The 23,677-nt window shown below is 43.7% G+C and overlaps 1 protein-coding gene across 6 annotated transcripts in view; it reads left to right on the plus strand.

Moving 5' to 3' along the window:
• The window catches only part of lyst (lysosomal trafficking regulator), a 242,383-nt gene that overhangs the window by 144,348 nt on the left and 74,358 nt on the right, over positions 1-23,677 (plus strand). For 5 of the 6 annotated variants that reach the window (XM_036945914.1, XM_036945918.1, XM_036945916.1 and 2 more), the window contains 9 exons: positions 2,080-2,278; positions 2,908-3,039; positions 3,220-3,736; positions 3,954-4,106; positions 15,338-15,518; positions 15,884-16,053; positions 17,148-17,378; positions 18,371-18,537; positions 21,466-21,618. In XM_036945914.1, the coding sequence (XP_036801809.1) occupies positions 2,080-2,278; positions 2,908-3,039; positions 3,220-3,736; positions 3,954-4,106; positions 15,338-15,518; positions 15,884-16,053; positions 17,148-17,378; positions 18,371-18,537; positions 21,466-21,618 (1,903 nt within the window). The remainder of the gene's footprint in view (positions 1-2,079; positions 2,279-2,907; positions 3,040-3,219; positions 3,737-3,953; positions 4,107-15,337; positions 15,519-15,883; positions 16,054-17,147; positions 17,379-18,370; positions 18,538-21,465; positions 21,619-23,677) is intronic. The other variant, XM_036945917.1, reaches the window with a different exon arrangement.

Below are 23,677 nucleotides of genomic sequence, written 5' to 3' on the forward strand. Positions count from 1 at the left end.
ACTCTAGTGAATTGGATCAGAGAGTCTGATAAATGACTCACTCTAGTGAATTGGATCAGAGAGTCTGATAAATGACTCACTCTAGTGAATTGGATCAGAGAGTCTGATAAATGACTCACTCTAGTGAATTGGATCAGAGAGTCTGTTAAATGACTCACTACTGTAGTGGCTCTGGATCAGAGAGTGCTAAATGACTCACTACTGTAAGTCTCTCTGGATAAGAGAGTCTGCTAAATGACTCACTACTGTAGTGGATCAGAGAGTCTGATAAATGACTCACTACTGTAGTGGATCAGAGAGTCTGATAAATGACTCACTACTGTAGTGGATCAGAGAGTCTGCTAAATGACTCACTACTGTAGTGGATCAGAGAGTCTGCTAAATGACTCACTACTGTAGTGGATCAGAGAGTCTGATAAATGACTCACTACTGTAGTGGATCAGAGAGTCTGCTAAATGACTCACTACTGTAGTGGATCAGAGAGTCTGATAAATGACTCACTACTGTAGTGGATCAGAGAGTCTGATAAATGACTCACTACTGTAGTGGATCAGAGAGTCTGCTAAATGACTCACTACTGTAGTGGATCAGAGAGTCTGATAAATGACTCACTACTGTAGTGGATCAGAGAGTCTGATAAATGACTCACTCTAGTGAATTGGATCAGAGAGTCTGATAAATGACTCACTACTGTAGTGGCTCTGGATCAGAGAGTCTGCTAAATGACTCACTACTGTAGTGGCTCTGGATCAGAGAGTCTGCTAAATGACTCACTACTGTAGTGGATCAGAGAGTCTGATAAATGACTCACTCTAGTGAATTGGATCAGAGAGTCTGATAAATGACTCACTACTGTAGTGGATCAGAGAGTCTGATAAATGACTCACTACTGTAGTGGATCAGAGAGTCTGATAAATGACTCACTACTGTAGTGGCTCTGGATCAGAGAGTCTGCTAAATGACTCACTCTAGTGAATTGGATCAGAGAGTCTGATAAATGACTCACTCTAGTGAATTGGATCAGAGAGTCTGATAAATGACTCACTCTAGTGAATTGGATCAGAGAGTCTGATAAATGACTCACTCTAGTGAATTGGATCAGAGAGTCTGATAAATGACTCACTCTAGTGAATTGGATCAGAGAGTCTGATAAATGACTCACTCTAGTGAATTGGATCAGAGAGTCTGTTAAATGACTCACTACTGTAGTGGCTCTGGATCAGAGAGTGCTAAATGACTCACTACTGTAAGTCTCTCTGGATAAGAGAGTCTGCTAAATGACTCACTACTGTAGTGGATCAGAGAGTCTGCTAAATGACTCACTACTGTAGTGGATCAGAGAGTCTGATAAATGACTCACTACTGTAGTGGATCAGAGAGTCTGCTAAATGACTCACTACTGTAGTGGATCAGAGAGTCTGCTAAATGACTCACTACTGTAGTGGATCAGAGAGTCTGATAAATGACTCACTACTGTAGTGGATCAGAGAGTCTGCTAAATGACTCACTACTGTAGTGGATCAGAGAGTCTGATAAATGACTCACTACTGTAGTGGATCAGAGAGTCTGATAAATGACTCACTACTGTAGTGGATCAGAGAGTCTGCTAAATGACTCACTACTGTAGTGGATCAGAGAGTCTGATAAATGACTCACTACTGTAGTGGATCAGAGAGTCTGATAAATGACTCACTCTAGTGAATTGGATCAGAGAGTCTGATAAATGACTCACTACTGTAGTGGATCAGAGAGTCTGCTAAATGACTCACTACTGTAGTGGATCAGAGAGTCTGATAAATGACTCACTACTGTAGTGGATCAGAGAGTCTGCTAAATGACTCACTACTGTAGTGGATCAGAGAGTCTGATAAATGACTCACTACTGTAGTGGCTCTGGATCAGAGAGTCTGCTAAATGACTCACTACTGTAGTGGCTCTGGATAAGAGAGTCTGCTAAATGACTCACTACTGTAGTGGCTCTGGATTTAAGTCGATGTAATTAAACGACTGCATGTTCCTCTGGCCTTTTCTAACACGTTAACTATCAGACTTCCTTATCCTCTGTGTTTGTCCTCCAGGAGCATCGGGACGAGCACCTGACCTCCATCCCACAGGAAGTGTGTCTGTCTTTCGTTAAGATCATCCAGGAAGTGTTGGGTTCACCTCCGGACCTAGACCTCCTCCGATTGGTCTACAACTTCCTCCTCGCCGTGCACCCGCCCACTAACACCTACGTCTGTCATACGCCTACAAGCTTCTACTTCTCACTACACATAGGTGGGGTTTTTACACACACTTCCTGTTAGACAGTGTTGTGTCTGTTGTCTCCAGATGTTAGACAGTATTGTGTCTGTTGTCTCCAGATGTTAGACAGTATTGTGTCTGTTGTCTCCAGATGTTAGACAGTGTTGTGTCTGTTGTCTCCAGATGTTAGACAGTGTTGTGTCTGTTGTCTCCAGATGTTAGACAGTGTTGTGTCTGTTGTCTCCAGATGTTAGACAGTATTGTGTCTGTTGTCTCCAGATGTTAGACAGTGTTGTGTCTGTTGTCTCCAGATGTTAGACAGTGTTGTGTCTGTTGTCTCCAGATGTTAGACAGTGTTGTGTCTGTTGTCTCCAGATGTTAGACAGTGTTGTGTCTGTTGTCTCCAGATGTTAGACAGTATTGTGTCTGTTGTCTCCAGATGTTAGACAGTGTTGTGTCTGTTGTCTCCAGATGTCCTATAGATGGTAATCTGTACCAGTGTGTGTATATATATATATATAATGTTGTCTGTTGTCCTGTAGATGGTAATCTGTACCAGTGTGTGTATATATATATATATATAATGTTGTCTGTTGTCCTGTAGATGGTAATCTGTACCAGTGTGTATATATATATATATAATGTTGTCTGTTGTCCTGTAGATGGTAATCTGTACCAGGAGAAAGTCCAGTCCATAATGTATATGAGAAATATCAACAGTGGATGGAAGTCAGCTGGTAGCTCAGTGGTCTCTCTCTCCACGGCCGTCTTCACTGAGGACCCACTTCCTGAAGGTACCTAGAATCATTATGTTTGTCTTCATGCAGTGACATGTTTCTCGCTTTCCATTGGTGCAGAACACCTGTATGCTAATATCCTTCCAGGAAGCAAATACACATCCGCACTTTGTTCTGCCCAAGACCTTTCCCCTTTTCTGTTAAACATGTTGGGAACGGCATGAGATTTATATTTAGGTCTGTTTCCCTCTGAAGGTACCATCCACCTTCAGCCTCCGTCACCTGAACACGGAGGAGACGACCAGTCTCTGTCCCTCCTGCCCGCCAACCTGACCCCCTCGCCCAACTCCTCCCCGTTGCTCAGGCCCTGTCTGGGCCATGGAGGGGCTGGGAGCCCCAGGGAGGGCCAGGAAGGAGAGGGGGTGACTTTGGGAAGCACAGAGACTCTAAAGAGAGGAGGAGGAGGGGTGGGGGAGGAGCAGCTCCTGTCTAGCTGTGAGTCGGCGAAAACCATCTGCGACTCCCGAGAGGGAGGAGAGGCACCACATACCCCGTCCATCAGTATCGAGGAGGTGGAGGTAGATGGGGAGGAGCGGATGGAGGAGAGGGGGGAGGTGGATAGTCTGGTTGAGGGCAGTGTGGGCGGTGCTGAATCTGAGGACCGTTTCGATTGGGCGAGCGATGAGGTGCCACAGAGGCCGGACAGTCTGAAGGGGATCACATCGTTTCAGAGGAGCTCCTCTAACCTGGCCAGGTGACTGGATATTTTGCTTCCAAAGGGCACCTTTTCCTTATAAAGTGCTTTTGACCAGGGCCCATAGGAACCAAATCAGAGGACAGGTTTAGCCTCGTTCTTCACCTCTCAGAATAGTCGCTGAAATCAAACTGATAATGCTGTTTACTTTGTACGTCGCTGACTCTACCTTTTAAAATGTGTCTAATACAATTTATTCCTTCATTTATTCCTCCAGCCTGGGCCTGGCCTTCCCTGCCCAGAATGGGAACCTAGCCCTGGGTCGCTGGCCCAGCGTGGCCGACCGTGGGACACTACCAGAAGACTGGGAGAGCTACTCATACTCACCTGGATACGAGAGGGCCTACAGCAAAGACTCTAGTAACGACAGGTACACGACTCTATAGAATAACACACCCACTACACCTGTTAGATCTCATGCTCCTGTACAGACTACCAACTACACCTGTTAGATCTCATGCAGACTACCCTGCAGACTACCCTGTTACCCTGTACTACCCTCATGCTCCTATACAGACTACCCTGTTAGATCTCATGCTCCTATACAGACTTCCCTGTAAGATCTCATGCTCCTATACAGACTACACCTGTTAGATCTCATGCTCCTATACAGACTACCCACTACTACACCTGTTAGATCTCATGCTCCTATACAGACTACCCTGTTAGATCTCATGCTCCTATACAGACTTCCCTGTTAGATCTCATGCTCCTATACAGACTACACCTGTTAGATCTCATGCTCCTATACAGACTACCCACTACTACACCTGTTAGATCTCATGCTCCTATACAGACTACCCTGTTAGATCTCATGCTCCTATACAGACTACCCTGTTAGATGTCATGCTCCTATACAGACTACCCTGTTAGATCTCATGCTCCTATACAGACTACCCTGTTAGATCTCATGCTCCTGTACAGACTACCCTGTTAGATCTCATGCTCCTATACAGACTACCCTGTTAGATCTCATGCTCCTATACAGACTACCCTGTTAGATCTCATGCTCCTATACAGACTACCCTGTTAGATCTCATGCTCCTATACAGACTACCCTGTTAGATCTAATGCTCCTGTACAGACTACCCTGTTAGATCTCATGCTCCTATACAGACTACCCACTACTACACCTGTTAGATCTCATGCTCCTATACAGGCTACCCTGTTAGATCTCATGCTCCTATACAGACTACCCTGTTAGATCTCATGCTCCTATACAGACTACCCTGTTAGATCTCATGCTCCATTACAGACTACTGTTGACCAGGACCCTTAGGGCTCTATATATAGTGGACTACTGTTGACCAGGACCCATAGGGCTCTATATATAGTGGACTACTGTTGACCAGGACCCTTAGGGCTCTATATATAGTGGACTACTGTTGACCAGGACCCTTAGGGCTCTATATATAGTGGGCTACTGTTGACCAGGACCCATAGGGCTCTATATATAGTGGACTACTGTTGACCAGGACCCTTAGGGCTCTATATATAGTGGACTACTGTTGACCAGGACCCTTAGGGCTCTATATATAGTGGACTACTGTTGACCAGGACCCTTAGGGCTCTATATATAGTGGGCTACTGTTGACCAGGACCCATAGGGCTCTATATATAGTGGACTACTGTTGACCAGGACCCTTAGGGCTCTATATATAGTGGACTACTGTTGACCAGGACCCATAGGGCTCTATATATAGTGGACTACTGTTGACCAGGACCCTTGGGGCTCTATATAGTGGACTACTGTTGACCAGGACCTATAGGGCTCTATATAGTGGACTACTGTTGACCAGGACCCATAGGGCTCTATATAGTGGACTACTGTTGACCAGGACCAATAGAGCTCTATATAGTGTACTACTGTTGACCAGGACCCATAGGACTCTATATAGTGGACTACTGTTGACCAGGACCCTTAGGGCTCTATATAGTGGACTACTGTTGACCAGGACCCTTAGGGAAGACTACTGTTGACCAGGACCCATAGGGCTCTATATAGTGGACTACTGTTGACCAGGACCCACAGGGCTCTATATATAGTGGACTACTGTTGACCAGGACCCACAGGGCTCTATATAAGGAACAGGGTTCCACATTGGGAAGCGTCCTGTCCCTGTAACTACCAAGGTGAAGATGACTTTCTGTTGAATTGACAGAACCACCCTCACTCCCTCCACTTAATCTATATTTCCGTCTCATCTCTCTAGCTCAGTTGAGTATCATCAAGCTGTCTTTGATGAAGTCCAATAATACTCTCTCCCTGTAACGAAGTGGATCAGCTAATTAGTCATCCACATCCTCTCTTCTCACTCTTTCTCGCTCTTAATTCTCTCAATGTCTCGGTCTCTCTCTTTCGCCCTCTCTCTCCTCTGTCTCTGTTCAGTCATCATCTGTGTGCGTAGGAGAGAACCCGACCTAGCCAGTGTCTCTTTGCTTTCATCTACAGACCTCGTATGAAAGGATATGATATTGTGGGTTGTATGAGGCTGTGTTTCAAACGTTATCTGTTCTGGGTTGTCTGTTTGTGCCTGTTATTGAGAATAGTAGACTTGTCTCTGTTTATGAAGCCTTGTTATGTTGACTGAGCAGAGCTCTGTGGACTGATCACACAGATAACACCTGTCCTGTTAACACAGCAGGAAAACACCTCTCCCTATCAATAGAGAGAGCACCTGTCCTCCTTCCTAGGACAATAGCCATCACCCAGGTATAATACCCCTCTTATCGCTGGCTGTGTTTGTTCTGTGTGTCTGGAACCGTAACGTCATTCAGAAAGGAAAAAGATATCTGTGATTAAACTTAATGTTTAGTCTCTGATTGTATTTATTATGTATCCCCATTAGTTCCTGCTAAGGCAGCAGTTACTCTTCCTGGGGTTTATTATGGATCCCATTAGTTCCTGCCAAGGCAGCAGTTACTCTTCCTGGGGTTTATTATGGATCCCCATTAGTTCCTGCCAAGGCAGCAGTTACTCTTCCTGGGGTTTATTATGGATCCCCATTAGTTCCTGCCAAGGCAGCAGCTACTCTTCCTGGGGTTTATTATGGATCCCCATTAGTTCCTGCCAAGGCAGCAGTTACTCTTCCTGGGGTTTATTATGGATCCCCATTAGTTCCTGCCAAGACAGCAGCTACTCTTCCTGGGGTTTATTATGGATCCCCATTAGTTCCTGCCAAGGCAGCAGTTACTCTTCCTTGGGTTTATTATGGATCCCCATTAGTTCCTGCCAAGACAGCAGCTACTCTTCCTGGGGTTTATTATGGATCCCCATTAGTTCCTGCCAAGGCAGCAGTTACTCTTCCTTGGGTTTATTATGGATCCCCATTAGTTCCTGCCAAGGCAGCAGCTACTCTTCCTGGGGTTTATTATGGATCCCCATTAGTTCCTGCCAAGGCAGCAGTTACTCTTCCTGGGGTTTATTATGGGTCCCCATTAGTTCCTGCCAAGGCAGCAGTTACTCTTCCTGGGGTTTATTATGGGTCCCCATTAGTTCCTGCCAAGGCAGCAGTTACTCTTCCTGGGGTTTATTATGGAACCCCATTAGTTCCTGCCAAGGCAGCAGCTACTCTTCCTGGGGTTTATTATGGATCCCATTAGTTCCTGCTAAGGCAGCAGTTACTCTTCCTGGGGTTTATTATGGATCCCATTAGTTCCTGCTAAGGCAGCAGTTACTCTTCCTGGGGTTTATTATGGATCCCCATTAGTTCCTGCCAAGGCAGCAGTTACTCTTCCTGGGGTTTATTATGGATCCCCATTAGTTCCTGCTAAGGCAGCAGTTACTCTTCCTGGGGTTTATTATGGATCCCATTAGTTCCTGCTAAGGCAGCAGTTACTCTTCCTGGGGTTTATTATGGATCCCCATTAGTTCCTGCCAAGGCAGCAGTTACTCTTCCTGGGGTTTATTATGGATCCCCATTAGTTCCTGCCAAGGCAGCAGCTACTCTTCCTGGGGTTTATTATGGATCCCCATTAGTTCCTGCCAAGGCAGCAGTTACTCTTCCTGGGGTTTATTATGGATCCCCATTAGTTCCTGCCAAGACAGCAGCTACTCTTCCTGGGGTTTATTATGGATCCCCATTAGTTCCTGCCAAGGCAGCAGTTACTCTTCCTTGGGTTTATTATGGATCCCCATTAGTTCCTGCCAAGACAGCAGCTACTCTTCCTGGGGTTTATTATGGATCCCCATTAGTTCCTGCCAAGGCAGCAGTTACTCTTCCTTGGGTTTATTATGGATCCCCATTAGTTCCTGCCAAGGCAGCAGCTACTCTTCCTGGGGTTTATTATGGATCCCCATTAGTTCCTGCCAAGGCAGCAGTTACTCTTCCTGGGGTTTATTATGGGTCCCCATTAGTTCCTGCCAAGGCAGCAGCTACTCTTCCTGGGGTTTATTATGGATCCCCATTAGTTCCTGCCAAGGCAGCAGCTGCTCTTCCTGGGGTTTATTATGGAACCCCATTAGTTCCTGCCAAGGCAGCAGCTACTCTTCCTGGGGTTTATTATGGATCCCCATTAGTTCCTGCCAAGGCAGCAGCTACTCTCCCTGGGGTTTATTATGGATCCCCATTAGGTCCTGCCAAGGCAGCAGCTACTCTTCCTGGGGTTTATTATGGATCCCCATTAGTTCTGCCAAGGCAGCAGCTACTCTTCCTGGGGTTTATTATGGATCCCCATTAGTTCCTGCCAAGGCAGCAGCTACTCTTCCTGGGGTTTATTATGGATCCCCATTAGTTCCTGCCAAGGCAGCAGTTACTCTTCCTGGGGTTTATTATGGATCCCCATTAGTTCCTGCCAAGGCAGCAGTTACTCTTCCTGGGGTTTATTATGGATCCCCATTAGTTCCTGCCAAGGCAGTAGCTACTCTTCCTAGGGTTTATTATGGATCCCCATTTAGTTCCTGCCAAGGCAGCAGCTACTCTTCCTGGGGTTTATTATGGATCCCCATTAGTTCCTGCTAAGGTAGCAGCTACTCTTCCTGGGGTTTATTATGGATCCCCATTAGTTCCTGCCAAGGCAGCAGCTACTCTTCCTGGAGTTTATTATGGATCCCCATTAGTTCCTGCCAAGGCAGCAGCTACTCTTCCTGGAGTTTATTATGGATCCCCATTAGTTCCTGCCAAGGCAGCAGCTACTCTTCCTGGGGTTTATTATGGATCCCCATTAGTTCCTGCCAAGGTAGCAGCTACTCTTCCTGGGGTTTATTATGGATCCCCATTAGTTCCTGCCAAGGCAGCAGCTACTCTTCCTGGAGTTTATTATGGATCCCCATTAGTTTCTGCCAAGGCAGCAGCTACTCTTCCCGGGGTTTATTATGGATCCCCATTAGTTCCTTTCAAGACAGCAGCTACTCTTCCTGGGGTTTATTATGGATCCCCATTAGTTCCTGTCAAGGCAGCAGCTACTCTTCCTGGGGTTTATTATGGATCCCCATTAGTTCCTGCTAAGGCAGCAGCTACTCTTCCTGGGTGTTGATGTGAGCCATGACCAGCCTTTCAAAGCACTCCATGGCTACAGACGTGAGTGCTAGGGGTCGGTAGTACACATAGACGGGTTACCTTAGTGTTCTTGGTCACAAGGACTGTGGTGGTCTACTTGAAACACCCAAGTCATAGACTGTTCTCTCTGCTACCGCACGGCAAGCGGTACCAGAGCACCAAGTCTAGGTCCAAGAGGCTTCTTCACAGTTTCTACCCCAAAGCCATAAAACTCCTGAACAGCTAATGAAATGGCTACCCAGACTGTATGCATTTACCCCCCCCATTTGTATTATTTATCTATGCATAGTCACTTTACCACCACCTACATGTAAACTCAGCAAAAAAAGAAACGTCCTCAAACTGTCAACTGCGTTTATTTTCGTCAAACTTAACGTGTAAATATTTGTATGAACATGACAAGATTCAACAACTGAGACACAAACTGAACAAGTTCCACAGACATGTGACTAACAGAAATGGAATAATGTGTCCCTGAACAAAGGTGGGGGGGGGGGGGGGGGTCAAAATCAAAAGTAACAGTCAGTATCTGGTGTGGCCACCAGCTGCATTAAGTACTGCAGTGCATCTCTTCCTCATGGACTGCACCAGATTTGCCCGTTCTTGCTGTGAGATGTTACCCTACCTACTCTTCCACCAAGGCACCTGCAAGTTCCTGGACATTTCTGGGGGGGAATGGCTCTAGCCCTCAAACTCCGATCCAACAGGTCCCAGACGTGCTCAATGGGTTTGAGATCCGGGCTCTGCGCTTGCCATGGCAGGACACTGACATTCCTGTCTTGCAGGAAATCACACACAGGACGAGCAGTATGGCTGGTGGCATTGTCATGCTGGAGGGTCATGTCAGGATGAGCCTGCAGGAAGGGTACCACATGAGGGAGGAGGATGTCTTCCCTGTAACGCACAGCTTTGAGATTGGCTGCAATGACAAGCTTAGTCCGATGATGCTGTGACACACCTCCAAATCGATCCCGTTCCAGAGTACAGACCTCGGTGTAACGCTCATTCCTTGGACGATAATTGCGAATCAGACCAGCACCCCTGGTGAGACAAAACTGCAACTCGTCAGTGAAGAGCACTTTTTGCCAGTCCTGTCTGGTCCAGCAATGGTGGGTTTGTGCCCATAGGTGACGTTGTTGCCGGTGATGTCTGGTGAGGACGTGCCTTACAACAGAACTACATGACCTCAGTCCAGCCTCTAGCAGCCTATTGCGGACAGTCTGGGCACTGATGGAGGGATTGTGCGTTCCTGGTGTAACTCTGGCCGTTGTTGTTGCCATCCTGTACCTGTCCCACAGGTGATGTTCGGATGTACCAATCCTGTGCAGGTGTTGTTACACGTGGTTTGCCACTGAGAGGACGATCAGCTGTCCGTCCTGTCTCCCTGTAACGCTGTCTTAGGCGTCTCACAGTACAAACATTGCAATATATTGCCCTGGCCACATCTGCAGTCCTCATACCTCCTTGCAGCTTCCCTAAGGCACGTTCACCCAGATGAGTAGGGACCTTGGGCATCTTTCTTTTGTTGTTTTTCAGAGTCAGTAGAAAGGCCTCTTTAGTGTCCTAAGTTTTCATAACTGTGACCTTAATTGCCTACCGTCTGTAAGCTGTTAGTGTCTTAATGACCGTTCCACAGGTGCATGTTCATTAATTGTTTATGGTCCGTTGAACAAGCATGGGAAACAGTGTTAAAACCCTTTACAATGAAGATCTGTGAAGTTATTTGGATTTGTATGAATTATATTTGAAAGACATTGGGACATTTATTTTTTTGCTGAGTTTACATATTTCCTCAATTACCTTGACTAACCTGTGCCCCCAAACATTGATTCTATTCCGGTACCCCCTGTATATAGCCTCCACATTGACTCTGTACCGGTACTTCCTGTATATAGCCTCCACATTGACTCTGTACCGTAACACCCTGTCACCCTGTACCGTAACCCCCTGTATATAGCCTCCACACTGACTCTGTACCCTGTTTGTTATTAATGCATTATTACAGAGAACTGGTGTTATTAATACATTATTACAGAGGACTGGTGTTAATACATTATTACAGAGGACTGGTGTTAATACATTATTACAGAGGACTGGTGTTAATACATTATTACAGAGGACTGGTGTTATTAATATATTATTACAGAGGACTGGTGTTATTAATACATTATTACAGAGGACTGGTGTTATTCATATATTATTGCAGAGGAATGGTGTTATTAATACATTATTATAGAGGACTGGTTATTAATACATTACTGCAGAGGAATTATGTTATTAATACATTATTACAGAGGACTGGTGTTATTAATACATTATTACAGAGGACTGGTGTTATTAATATATTACAGAGGACTGATGATATTATTGCAGGTCCAGTACAGAGGACTGGTGTTATCAATACATTATTACAGAGGAATGGTGTTATTAATACATTATTACAGAGGACTGGTGTTATTAATAAATTATTACAGAGGACTGGTGTTATTAATACATTATTACAGAGGACTGGTGTTATTAATACATTACCACAGAGGACAGGTGTTATTAGAACATTATTACAGAGGACTGGTGTTATTAATACATTATTACAGAGGACTGGTGTTATTAATATATTATTACAGAGGACTGATGATATTATTGCAGGTCCAGTACAGAGGACTGGTGTAATTCATATATTATTACAGAGGACTGGTGTTATTAATACATTATTACAGAGGACTGGTGTTATTAATATATTATTGCAGAGGACAGGTGTTATTAATACATTATTACAGAGGACTGGTGTTATTAATACATTATCACAGAGGGCTGGTGTTATTAATACATTATTACAGAGGACTGGTGTTATTAATATATTAGAGGACTGGTGTTATTAATACATTATTACAGAGGACTGGTGTTATTAATATATTATTACAGAGGACTGATATCATTGCAGGTCCAGTACAGAGGACTGGTGTTATTCATATATTATTACAGAGGACTGGCGTTATTAATACGTTATTACAGAGGACTGGTGTTATTAATATATTATTGCAGAGGACAGGTGTTATTAATACATTATTACAGAGGACTGGTGTTATTAATACATTATTACAGAGGACTGGCGTTATTAATATATTATTAGAGGACTGGTGTTATTAATACATTATTACAGAGGACTGGTGTTATTAATATATTATTACAGAGGACTTGTGTTATTAATACATTATTACAGAGGACTGGTGTTATTAATATATTACAGAGGACTGATGATATTATTGCAGGTCCAGTACAGAGGACTGGTGTTATTAATATATTATTACAGAGGACTGGTGTTATTAATACATTATTACAGAGGACTGATGATATTATTCCAGGTCCAGTACAGAGGACTGGTGTTATTAATATATTATTACAGAGGACTGGTGTTATTAATACATTATTACAGAGGACTGGTGTTATTAACACATTATCACAGAGGACTGGTGTTAATACATTATTACAGAGGACTGATGATATTATTGCAGGTCCAGTACAGAGGACTGGTGTTATTAATATATTATTACAGAGGACTGGTGTTATTAATACATTATTACAGAGGACTGGTGTTATTAATACATTATTACAGAGGACTGATTATATTATTGCAGGTCCAGTACAGAGGACTGGTGTTATTAATATATTATTACAGAGGACTGGTGTTATTAATACATTATTACAGAGGACTGATGATATTATTGCAGGTCCAGTACAGAGGACTGGTGTTATTAATATATTATTACAGAGGACTGGTGTTATTAATACATTATTACAGAGGACTGGTGTTATTAATACATTATTACAGAGGACTGGTGTTATTAATACATTATTACAGAGGACTGATGATATTATTGCAGGTCCAGTACAGAGGAATGGTGTTATTAATATATTATTACAGAGGACAGGTGTTATTAATACATTATTACAGAGGACTGGTGTTATTAACACATTATCACAGAGGACTGGTGTTATTAATATATTATTACAGAGGACAGGTGTTATTAATACATTATTACAGAGGACTGGTGTTATTAACACATTATCACAGAGGACTGGTGTTATTAATATATTATCACAGAGGACTGGTGTTATTAATATATTACAGAGGACTGGTGTTATTAATATATTATTACAGAGGACTGGTGTTATTAATACATTATTACAGAGGACTGGTGTTATTAATACATTATTACAGAGGACTGGTGTTATTAATACATTATTACAGAGGACTGATGATATTATTGCAGGTCCAGTACAGAGGAATGGTGTTATTAATATATTATTACAGAGGACAGGTGTTATTAATACATTATTACAGAGGACTGGTGTTATTAACACATTATCACAGAGGACTGGTGTTATTAATATATTATTACAGAGGACAGGTGTTATTAATACATTATTACAGAGGACTGGTGTTATTAACACATTATCACAGAGGACTGGTGTTATTAATATATTATCACAGAGGACTGGTGTTATTAATATATTATTACAGAGGACTGGTGTTATTAATACATTATTACAGAGGACTGGTGTTATTAATATATTATTACAGAGGACTGGTGTTATTAATACATTATTACAGAGGACTGGTGTTATTAATATATTATTACAGAGGACTGGTGTTATTAACACATTATCACAGAGGACCGGTGTTATTAATATATTAGAGGACTGGTGTTATTAATACATTATTACAGAGGACTGGTGTTATTAACACATTATTACAGAGGACTGATAATATTATTGCAGGTCCAGTACAGAGGACTGGTGTTATTAATATATTATTACAGAGGACTGGTGTTATTAATACATTATTACAGAGGACTGGTGTTATCAATATATTATTGCAGAGGACTGGTGTTATTAATATTATCACAGAGGACTGGTGTTATTAATACATTATTACAGAGGACTGGTGTTATTAATACATTATTACAGAGGACTGGTGTTATTAATACATTACAGAGGACTGGTGTTATTAATACATTATTACAGAGGACTGGTGTTATTAATACATTATTACAGAGGACTGGTGTTATTAATATATTATTACAGAGGACTGGTGTTATAAATACATTATTACAGAGGAATGGTGTTATTAACACATTACAGAGGACTGGTGTTATTAATATGTTATTAGAGGACTGGTGTTATTAATACATTATTACAGAGGAATGGTGTTATTAATACATTATTACAGAGGACTGGTGTTATTAATATATTATCACAGAGGACTGGTGTTATTAATATATTATTACAGAGGACTGGTGTTATTAATATATTAGAGGACTGGTGTTATTAATACATTATTACAGAGGACTGGTGTTATTAATATATTATTACAGAGGACTGATAATATTATTGCAGGTCCAGTACAGAGGACTGGTGTTATTAATATATTATTACAGAGGACTGGTGTTATTAATACATTATTACAGAGGACTGGTGTTATCAATATATTATTGCAGAGGACTGGTGTTATTAATATTATCACAGAGGACTGGTGTTATTAATACATTATTACAGAGGACTGGTGTTATTAATACATTATTACAGAGGACTGGTGTTATTAATACATTACAGAGGACTGGTGTTATTAATACATTATTACAGAGGACTGGTGTTATTAATACATTATTACAGAGGACTGGTGTTATTAATATATTATTACAGAGGACTGGTGTTATTAATACATTATTACAGAGGACTGGTGTTATTAATATATTATTACAGAGGACTGGTGTTATTAATACATTATTACAGAGGACTGGTGTTATTAATACATTATTACAGAGGACTGGTGTTATTAATATATTATTACAGAGGACTGGTGTTATTAATACATTATTACAGAGGAATGGTGTTATTAACACATTACAGAGGACTGGTGTTATTAATATGTTATTAGAGGACTGGTGTTATTAATACATTCATACAGAGGACTGGTTATTAATATATTATTAGAGGACTGGTGTTATTAATACATTATTACAGAGGAATGGTGTTATTAACACATTACAGAGGACTGGTGTTATTAACACATTATTACAGAGGACTGATGATATTATTGCAGGTCCAGTACAGAGGACTGCCTGGTGTTAATATGCTATGGTCTATATGACCTGTTGAGGGGGGTTCTGCTACTACTACCAGACCTGATGCTGCACGAGGTGATGGATAAGCTGGTCCAACCTGAAGCTCTTATCGTCCTCGTCAACCACTCCTCTCCCCTTATACAGCAGGGGGTTATGAAGGTTAGTGGTCTTGCATGCACACACACACACACACACACATACTGAGGAAGGCGCAGGCCAACACATTTCCACTATGTGTTATGTTGCCTGTTAACAGTTATGTCCCAGCTCCTAGACACCTACCGCAGCCAAGCCTTCAACAGGGATCTCATATTCTTTTAGACCTAATGCTGCTGTCTCACTCCTTGTCCTAGTCTCCCTGTAGTTCCTGGACGCCAGTATGTTATCTCCTCTCTCTAGCTCCTGGATACCAGTATGTTATCTCCTCTATCTCCTGGATACCAGTATGTTATCTCCTCTCTTCAGCTCCTGGATGCCAGTATGTTAGGTTAGCTCTGATGGCTTACTGTCTCTCCTCTCTCTAGCTCCTGGATGCCTACTTCAGCCGAGCGTTTAAGGAGCAGAAGGAAAAGTTCCTGAAGAACCATGGCTTCAGTCTCTTAGCCAATCAGCTGTACCTGCACCAGGGGACTCAGGGCCTGCTGGAGGTCTTCCTGGAGATGCTGTTTGGACGACCTGTCGGCCTCGAGGAGGAGTACGTATGGGGTGGGGAGAGAACAAGGCCTGGAGGAGGAGATGGGGAGGGGAGAGAGCAAGGCCTGGAGGAGGAGATGGGGAGGGGAGAGAGCAAGGCCTGGAGGAGGAGATGGGGAGGGGAGAGAGCAAGGCCTGGAGGAGGAGATGGGGAGGGGAGAGAACAAGGCCTAGAGGAGGAGATGGGGAGGGGAGAGAACAAGGCCTGGAGAAGGAGTTGGGGAGGGGAGAGAACAAGGCCTGGAGGAGGAGTTGGGGAGGGGAGAGAACAAGGCCTGGGGGAGGGGAGAGAACAAGATGGGGAGGAGTTGGGGAGGAGAGAGAGAACAAGGCCTGGAGGAGGAGTTGGGGAGGGGAGAGAACAAGGCCTGGAGGAGGAGATGGGAGAGAACAAGATGGGGAGGAGTTGGGGAGGGGAGAGAACAAGGCCTGGAGGAAGAGATGGGGAGGGGAGAGAACAAGGCCTGGAGGAGGAGATGTGGAGGGGAGAGAACAAGGCCTGGAGGAGGAGATGTGGAGGGGAGAGAACAAGGCCTGGAGGAGGAGATGGGAAGGGGAGAGAGCAAGGCCTGGAGGAGGAGATGTGGAGGGGAGAGAACAAGTCCTGGGGGATGAGATGGGAGGGTAGAGAGCAAGGCCTGGAGGAGGAGATGGGAAGGGGAGAGAGCAAGGCCTGGAGGAGGAGATGGGGAGGGGAGAGAACAAGGCCTGGAGGAGGAGATGGGGAGGGGAGAGAACAAGGCCTGGAGGAGGAGATGGGGAGGGGAGAGAACAAGGCCTGGAGGAGGAGATGGGGAGGGGAGAGAACAAGGCCTGGAGGAGGAGATGGGGAGGGGAGAGAACAAGGCCTGGAGGAGGAGATGGGGAGGGGAGAGAACAAGGCCTGGAGAATGAGATGGGGAGGGGAGAGAACAAGGCCTGGAGGAGGAGATGGGGAGGGGAGAGAACAAGGCCTGGAGGAGGAGATGGGGAGGGGAGAGAACAAGGCCTGGAAGAGGAGATGGGGAGGGGAGAGAACAAGATGGGGAGGAGCCGGATATGAAACATAAACAATATGGAGGTGTCAATGTTGTTTATTGTTGTTGTATTTTCCAGTCTAGACTTGGAGGACATGGAGACCATCAGTCCCTTCAGGAAGCGTTGTATCATCCCAGTGCTGGGCTTAATAGAGAACAGTCTGTGTGAGAACAGTCTGGTCCACAACGTGCTCTGTATGCTACTGCAGCTCGTCAACGCCTGTCCCAAACTGGCTGACATACTGCTGGACCACGGCCTGCTCTACGTCCTCTTCAACACTCTGTCGACACTCAACGGCATGGAGCACGGGTCAGTACATACATCTTAGCCAAATACATTTCAACTCAGTTGTTCACAATTCCTGACATTTAATGCTAGTAAATGTTCCCTGTCTTAGGTCAGTTAGGATCACCACTTTATTTTAAGAATGTGAAATGTCAGAATAATAGTAGAGAGAGTGATTTATTTCAGCTTTTATTTATTTTGTCCCATTCCCAGTGGGTCAGAAGTTTACATACACTCGACTACCTATCAGGTAGCATTGCCTTTAAATTGTTTAACTTGGGTCAAACTTTTTGGGTAGCCTTCCACAAGCTTCCCACAATAAATTGGGTGAATTTTGGCCCATTCCTCCTGACAGAGCTGGTGTAACTGAGTCAGGTTTGTAGGCCTCCTTGCTTGCACACACTTTTTCAGTTCTGCCCACACATGTTCTATAGGATTGAGGTCAGGGCTTTGTGAGGGCCACTCCAATACCTTGACTTTGTTGTCCTTAAGCCATTTTGCCACAACTTTGGAAGTATGCTTGGGGTCATTGTCCATTTGGAAGACCCATTTGCGACCAAGCTTTAACTTCCTGACTGATGTCCTGAGATGTTGCTTCAATATATCCACATACTTTTCCTCCCTCATGACGCCATCTATTTTGTGAAGTGCACCAGTACCTCCTGCAGCAAAGCACCCCCACAACATGATGCTGCCAGCCCCGTGCTTCATGGTTGGGGTGGTGTCCTTTGGCTTGCAAGCCTCCCCCTTTTTCCTCCAAACATAACGATGGTCTGCACCACACATATTTATATCTGGTATATAATATATAGATGAATATGTAGCTGCACCACACATATTTATATCTGGTATATAATATATAGATGAATAGAGATTGTTTCATGGCATCATTTGAAACTAGAACACATGCACCAGCGATGTTTTGCCAAGTAGAACGATGGGAGGGTTGGCCAGGGGTTGCATGCATGGCTCTCACGCTGCTCTCTGTCTGTGTCTCAATCAATCTCTCTCCCCAGTATACCTCTGAACGACTACAAACTACTAGTGGTTGATATCCAACAGCTCTTGGTCGCGGTGACCATCCATTCCTGTTCTTCCTCTGGTGCTCAATACTTCAGGATCATAGAGGACCTAATCACACTGCTGGGCTTCATGGAGACGTCCAAGATGAAACGAACCCAGGGTAAGATATAGCCTGGTACCTATATTAGAGAGTAGGGTACTGTGGTGAGATGAACCCAGGGTAAGATATAGCCTGGTACCTATATTAGAGAGTAGGGTACTGTGATGAGATGAACACAGGGTAAGATATAGCCTGGTACCTATATTAGAGAGTAGGGTACTGTGATGAGATGAACCCAGGGTAAGATATAGCCTGGTACCTATATTAGAGAGTAGGGTACTGTGATGAGATGAACCCAGGGTAAGATATAGCCTGGTACCTATATTAGAGAGTAGGGTACAGTATAGCATGATTCTTAATAGACGACTCTACTGTACATGTACAGGTCCTTCAGGAAGTATTCACACCCCTGGACTTATTCCACATTTTGATGTGTTACAGCCTGAATTCAACATGGATTCAATTCAGTTTTTTCTCACCAATCTTCACACAATATCCCAGAATTGTTGCATATGTATTGAAAATGAAATACAGAAATATCTAATTTACCCCTGAGTCAATACTTTTTATAAGCATCTTTGACAGTGATTACAGCTGTGAGTCTTTCTGGGTAAGGCTTGAAGAGCTGTTAGTCTTTCTGGGTAAGGCTCTAAGAGCTGTGGGTCTTTCTGGGTAAGGCTCTAAGAGCTGGCTGTGAGTCTTTCTGGGTAAGGCTCTAAGAGCTGGCTGTGAGTCTTTCTGGGTAAGGCTCTAAGAGCTGGCTGTGAGTCTTTCTGGGTAAGGCTCTAAGAGCTGGCTGTGAGTCTTTCTGGGTACGGCTCTAAGAGCTGTGAGTCTTTCTGGGTACGGCTCTAAGAGCTGTGAGTCTTTCTGGGTACGGCTCTAAGAGCTGTGAGTCTTTCTGGGTACGGCTCTAAGAGCTGTTGAGTCTTTATGGGTACGGCTCTAAGAGCTGTGAGTCTTTCTGGGTACGGCTCTAAGAGCTGTGAGTCTTTCTGGGTACGGCTCTAAGAGCTGTGAGTCTTTCTGGGTACGGCTCTAAGAGCTGTGAGTCTTTCTGGGTTAGTCTCTAAGAGTGATTACAGCTGTGAGTCTTTCTGGGTAAGTCTCTAAGAGTGATTACAGCTGTGAGTCTTTCTGGGTACGGCTCTAAGAGCTTTACACACCTGGATTGTACAACATTTACACATTATTTAATTCATTGTCTTGCATTAGGAGGAACTCAGGGCCAACCGCACCAGCACATGTGTGCGGCCCCCCAAAGGAATGCGGCCCCCCAAAGAAATGCCACCCCACACCATGACTGACCCACCGCCAAACCGGTCATGCTGGAGGATGTTGCAGGCAGCAGAACGTTCTCCACGGCGTCTCCAGACTCTCACGTCTGTCAGATGTGCTCAGTGTGAACCTGCTTTCACCTGAAGAGCACAGGGCGCCAGTGGCGAATTTGCCAATCTTGGTGTTCTCTGGCAAATGCCAAACGTCCTGCACGGTGTTGGGCTGTAAGCACAACCCCCACCTGTGGACGTCGGGCCCTCATACCACCCTCATGGAGTCTGTTTCTGACCGTTAGAGCAGACACATGCACATTTGTGGCCTGCTGGAGGTCATTTTGCAGGGCTCTGGCAGTGCTCCTCCTGCTCCTCCTTGCACAAAGGCGGAGGTTGCGGTCCTGCTGCTGGGTTGTTGCCCTCCTACAGCCTCCTCCACATCTCCTGATGTACTGGCCTGTCTCCTGGTAGCGCCTCCATGCTCTGGACACTACGCTGAAACACAGTAAACCTTCTTGCCACAGCTCACATTGATGTGCCATCCTGGATGAGCTGCACTACCTGAGCCACTTGTGTGGGTTGTAGACTCCGTCTCATGCTACCACTAGAGTGAAAGCACCGCCAGCATTCAAAAGTGACCAAAACATCAGCCAGGAAGCATAGGAACTGAAAAGTGGTCTGTGGTCACCACCTGCAGAACCACTCCTTTATTGGGGGTGTCTTGCTAATTGCCTATAATTTCCACCTGTTGTCTATTCCATTTGCACAACAGCATGTGACATTTATTGTCAATCAGTGTTGCTTCCTAAGTGGACAGTTTGATTTCACAGAAGTGTGATTGACTTGGAGTTACATTGTGTTGTTTAAGTGATCCCTTTATTTTTTGAGCAGTGTATTATATAGGGTAGGTATAGTATAGCCTGGTAGAGTGTATATTATATATGTGTGTGTGTGTGTATGTGTATATATATTTATATATATATATAATTATAAATATATATATTATATATATTATATTATTATATATATTTATATATATTATTATATATTATATTATATTATATATATATATATTATATAGGGCAGATGGTAGGTATAGTATAGCCTGGTAGAGTATATATATATTATAGGGTAAGTATAGTATAGCCTGGTAGAGTGTAGATATATATATATTATAGGGTAAGTATAGTATAGCCTGGTAGAGTGTAGATATATATATTATAGGGTAGGTATAGTATAGCCTGGTAGAGTGTAGATATATATATTATAGGGTAGGTATAGTATAGCCTGGTAGAGTGTAGATATATATATTATAGGGTAGGTGTAGTATAGCCTGGTAGAGTATATATATATTATAGGGTAAGTATAGTATAGCCTGGTAGAGTGTAGATATATATATATTATAGGGTAGGTATAGTATAGCCTGGTAGAGTGTAGATATATATATTATAGGGTAGGTGTAGTATAGCCTGGTAGAGTGTATATATATATTATAGGGTAAGTATAGTATAGCCTGGAAAAGCATTCCTCATGAAGCTGATATGTTATTTCATAGTTTTGATGTCTTCACTGTTATTCTACCCTTGAATGATTATTTTGACTGGTACTGAATCTACTCGTTCTCTCAGACCAGAGGTCTGTCTAAACTACTAACACACAGCTCAGACACCCACCAGAGGTCTGTTTAAACTACTAACACACAGCTCTCCTTCTGTAGAGATGGCGGTGGCCCTGCAGTTCCGCGTCCTCCAATCAGCTATTGAGTTCATAAAGACGACAGCTAATCAGGACCCTCAGAAGCTGAGCAGCTCTGTCAACGTGCCCACCTCTTCTCACCATGCCATCTACCAGAAACGCAAGAGCATCGCAGGTGAGAGGATATCCCATGTTTAGTTAGTTAGTTAGTGCCAAGACCAACACAGGTGAGAGGATATCCCATGTTTAGTTAGTTAGTTAGTGCCAAGACCATCACAGGTGATAGGATATCCCATGTTTAGTTAGTTAGTTAGTGCCAAGACCATCACAGGTGATAGGATATCCCATGTTTAGTTAGTTAGTTAGTGCCAAGACCATCACAGGTGATAGGATATCCCATGTTTAATTAGTTAGTTAGTGCCAAGACCATCACAGGTGATAGGATATCCCATGTTTAATTAGTTAGTTAGTTAGTGCCAAGACCAACACAGGTGATAGGATATCCCATGTTTAGTTAGTTAGTTAGTGCCAAGACCATCACAGGTGATAGGATATCCCATGTTTAGTTAGTTAGTTAGTGCCAAGACCATCACAGGTGATAGGATATCCCATGTTTAGTTAGTTAGTTAGTGCCAAGACCATCACAGGTGATAGGATATCCCATGGTTGGTTGGTTAGTTAGTGCCAAGACCAACACAGGTGATAGGATATCCCATGGTTGGTTGGTTAGTTAGTGCCAAGACCATCACAGGTGATAGGATATCCCATGGTTGGTTGGTTAGTTAGTGCCAAGACCATCACAGGTGATAGGATATCCCATGTTTAGTTAGTTAGTTAGTGCCAAGACCATCACAGGTGATAGGATATCCCATGTTTAGTTAGTTAGTTAGTGCCAAGACCATCACAGGTGATAGGATATCCCATGTTTAGTTAGTTAGTTAGTGCCAAGACCATCACAGGTGATAGGATATCCCATGTTTAGTTAGTTAGTTAGTGCCACGACCAACACGGGTGATAGGATATCCCATGGTTGGTTGGTTAGTTAGTGCCAAGACCAACACAGGTGAGAGGATATCCCATGTTTAGTTAGTTAGTTAGTGCCAAGACCATCACAGGTGAGAGGATATCCCATGGTTGGTTGGTTAGTTAGTGCCAAGACCAACACAGGTGAGAGGATATCCCATGTTTAGTTAGTTAGTTAGTGCCAAGACCATCACGGGTGATAGGATATCCCATGGTTGGTTGGTTAGTTAGTGCCAAGACCAACACAGGTGAGAGGATATCCCATGTTTAATTAGTTAGTTAGTGCCAAGACCAACACAGGTGATAGGATATCCCATGTTTAATTAGTTAGTTAGTGCCAAGACCATCACAGGTGATAGGATATCCCATGTTTAATTATTTAGTTAGTGCCAAGACCGTCACAGGTGATAGGATATCCCATGGTTGGTTGGTTAGTTAGTGCCAAGACCAACACAGGTGATAGGATATCCCATGTTTAATTAGTTAGTTAGTTAGTGCCAAGACCAACACAGGTGATAGGATATCCCATGTTTAATTAGTTAGTTAGTTAGTGCCAAGACCAACACAGGTGATAGGATATCCCATGTTTAATTAGTTAGTTAGTTAGTGCCAAGACCAACACAGGTGATAGGATATCCCATGGTTGGTTGGTTAGTTAGTGCCAAGACCAACACAGGTGAGAGGATATCCCATGGTTGGTTGGTTAGTTAGTGCCAAGACCAACACAGGTGAGAGGCTATCCCATGGTCTGTTGGTTAGTTAGTGCCAATAGCAACACAGGTGAGAGGATATCCCATGTTGGTTGGTTAGTTAGTGCCAATAGCAACACAGGTGAGAGGATATCCCATGGTTGGTTGGTTAGTTAGTGCCAATAGCAACACAGGTGATAGGATATCCCATGTTTAATTAGTTAGTTAGTTAGTGCCAAGACCAACACAGGTGAGAGGATATCCCATGGTTGGTTGGTTAGTTAGTGCCAAGACCATCACAGGTGAGAGGATATCCCATGGTTGGTTGGTTAGTTAGTGCCAATAGCAACACAGGTGATAGGATATCCCATGTTTAATTAGTTAGTTAGTTAGTGCCAAGACCAACACAGGTGAGAGGATATCCCATGGTTGGTTGGTTAGTTAGTGCCAAGACCATCACAGGTGAGAGGATATCCCATGGTTGGTTGGTTAGTTAGTGCCAATAGCAACACAGGTGAGAGG

This window comes from Oncorhynchus mykiss, chromosome 16, assembly GCF_013265735.2.
Source record: "Oncorhynchus mykiss isolate Arlee chromosome 16, USDA_OmykA_1.1, whole genome shotgun sequence".
Classification (NCBI taxonomy): Eukaryota; Metazoa; Chordata; class Actinopteri; order Salmoniformes; family Salmonidae; genus Oncorhynchus; species Oncorhynchus mykiss.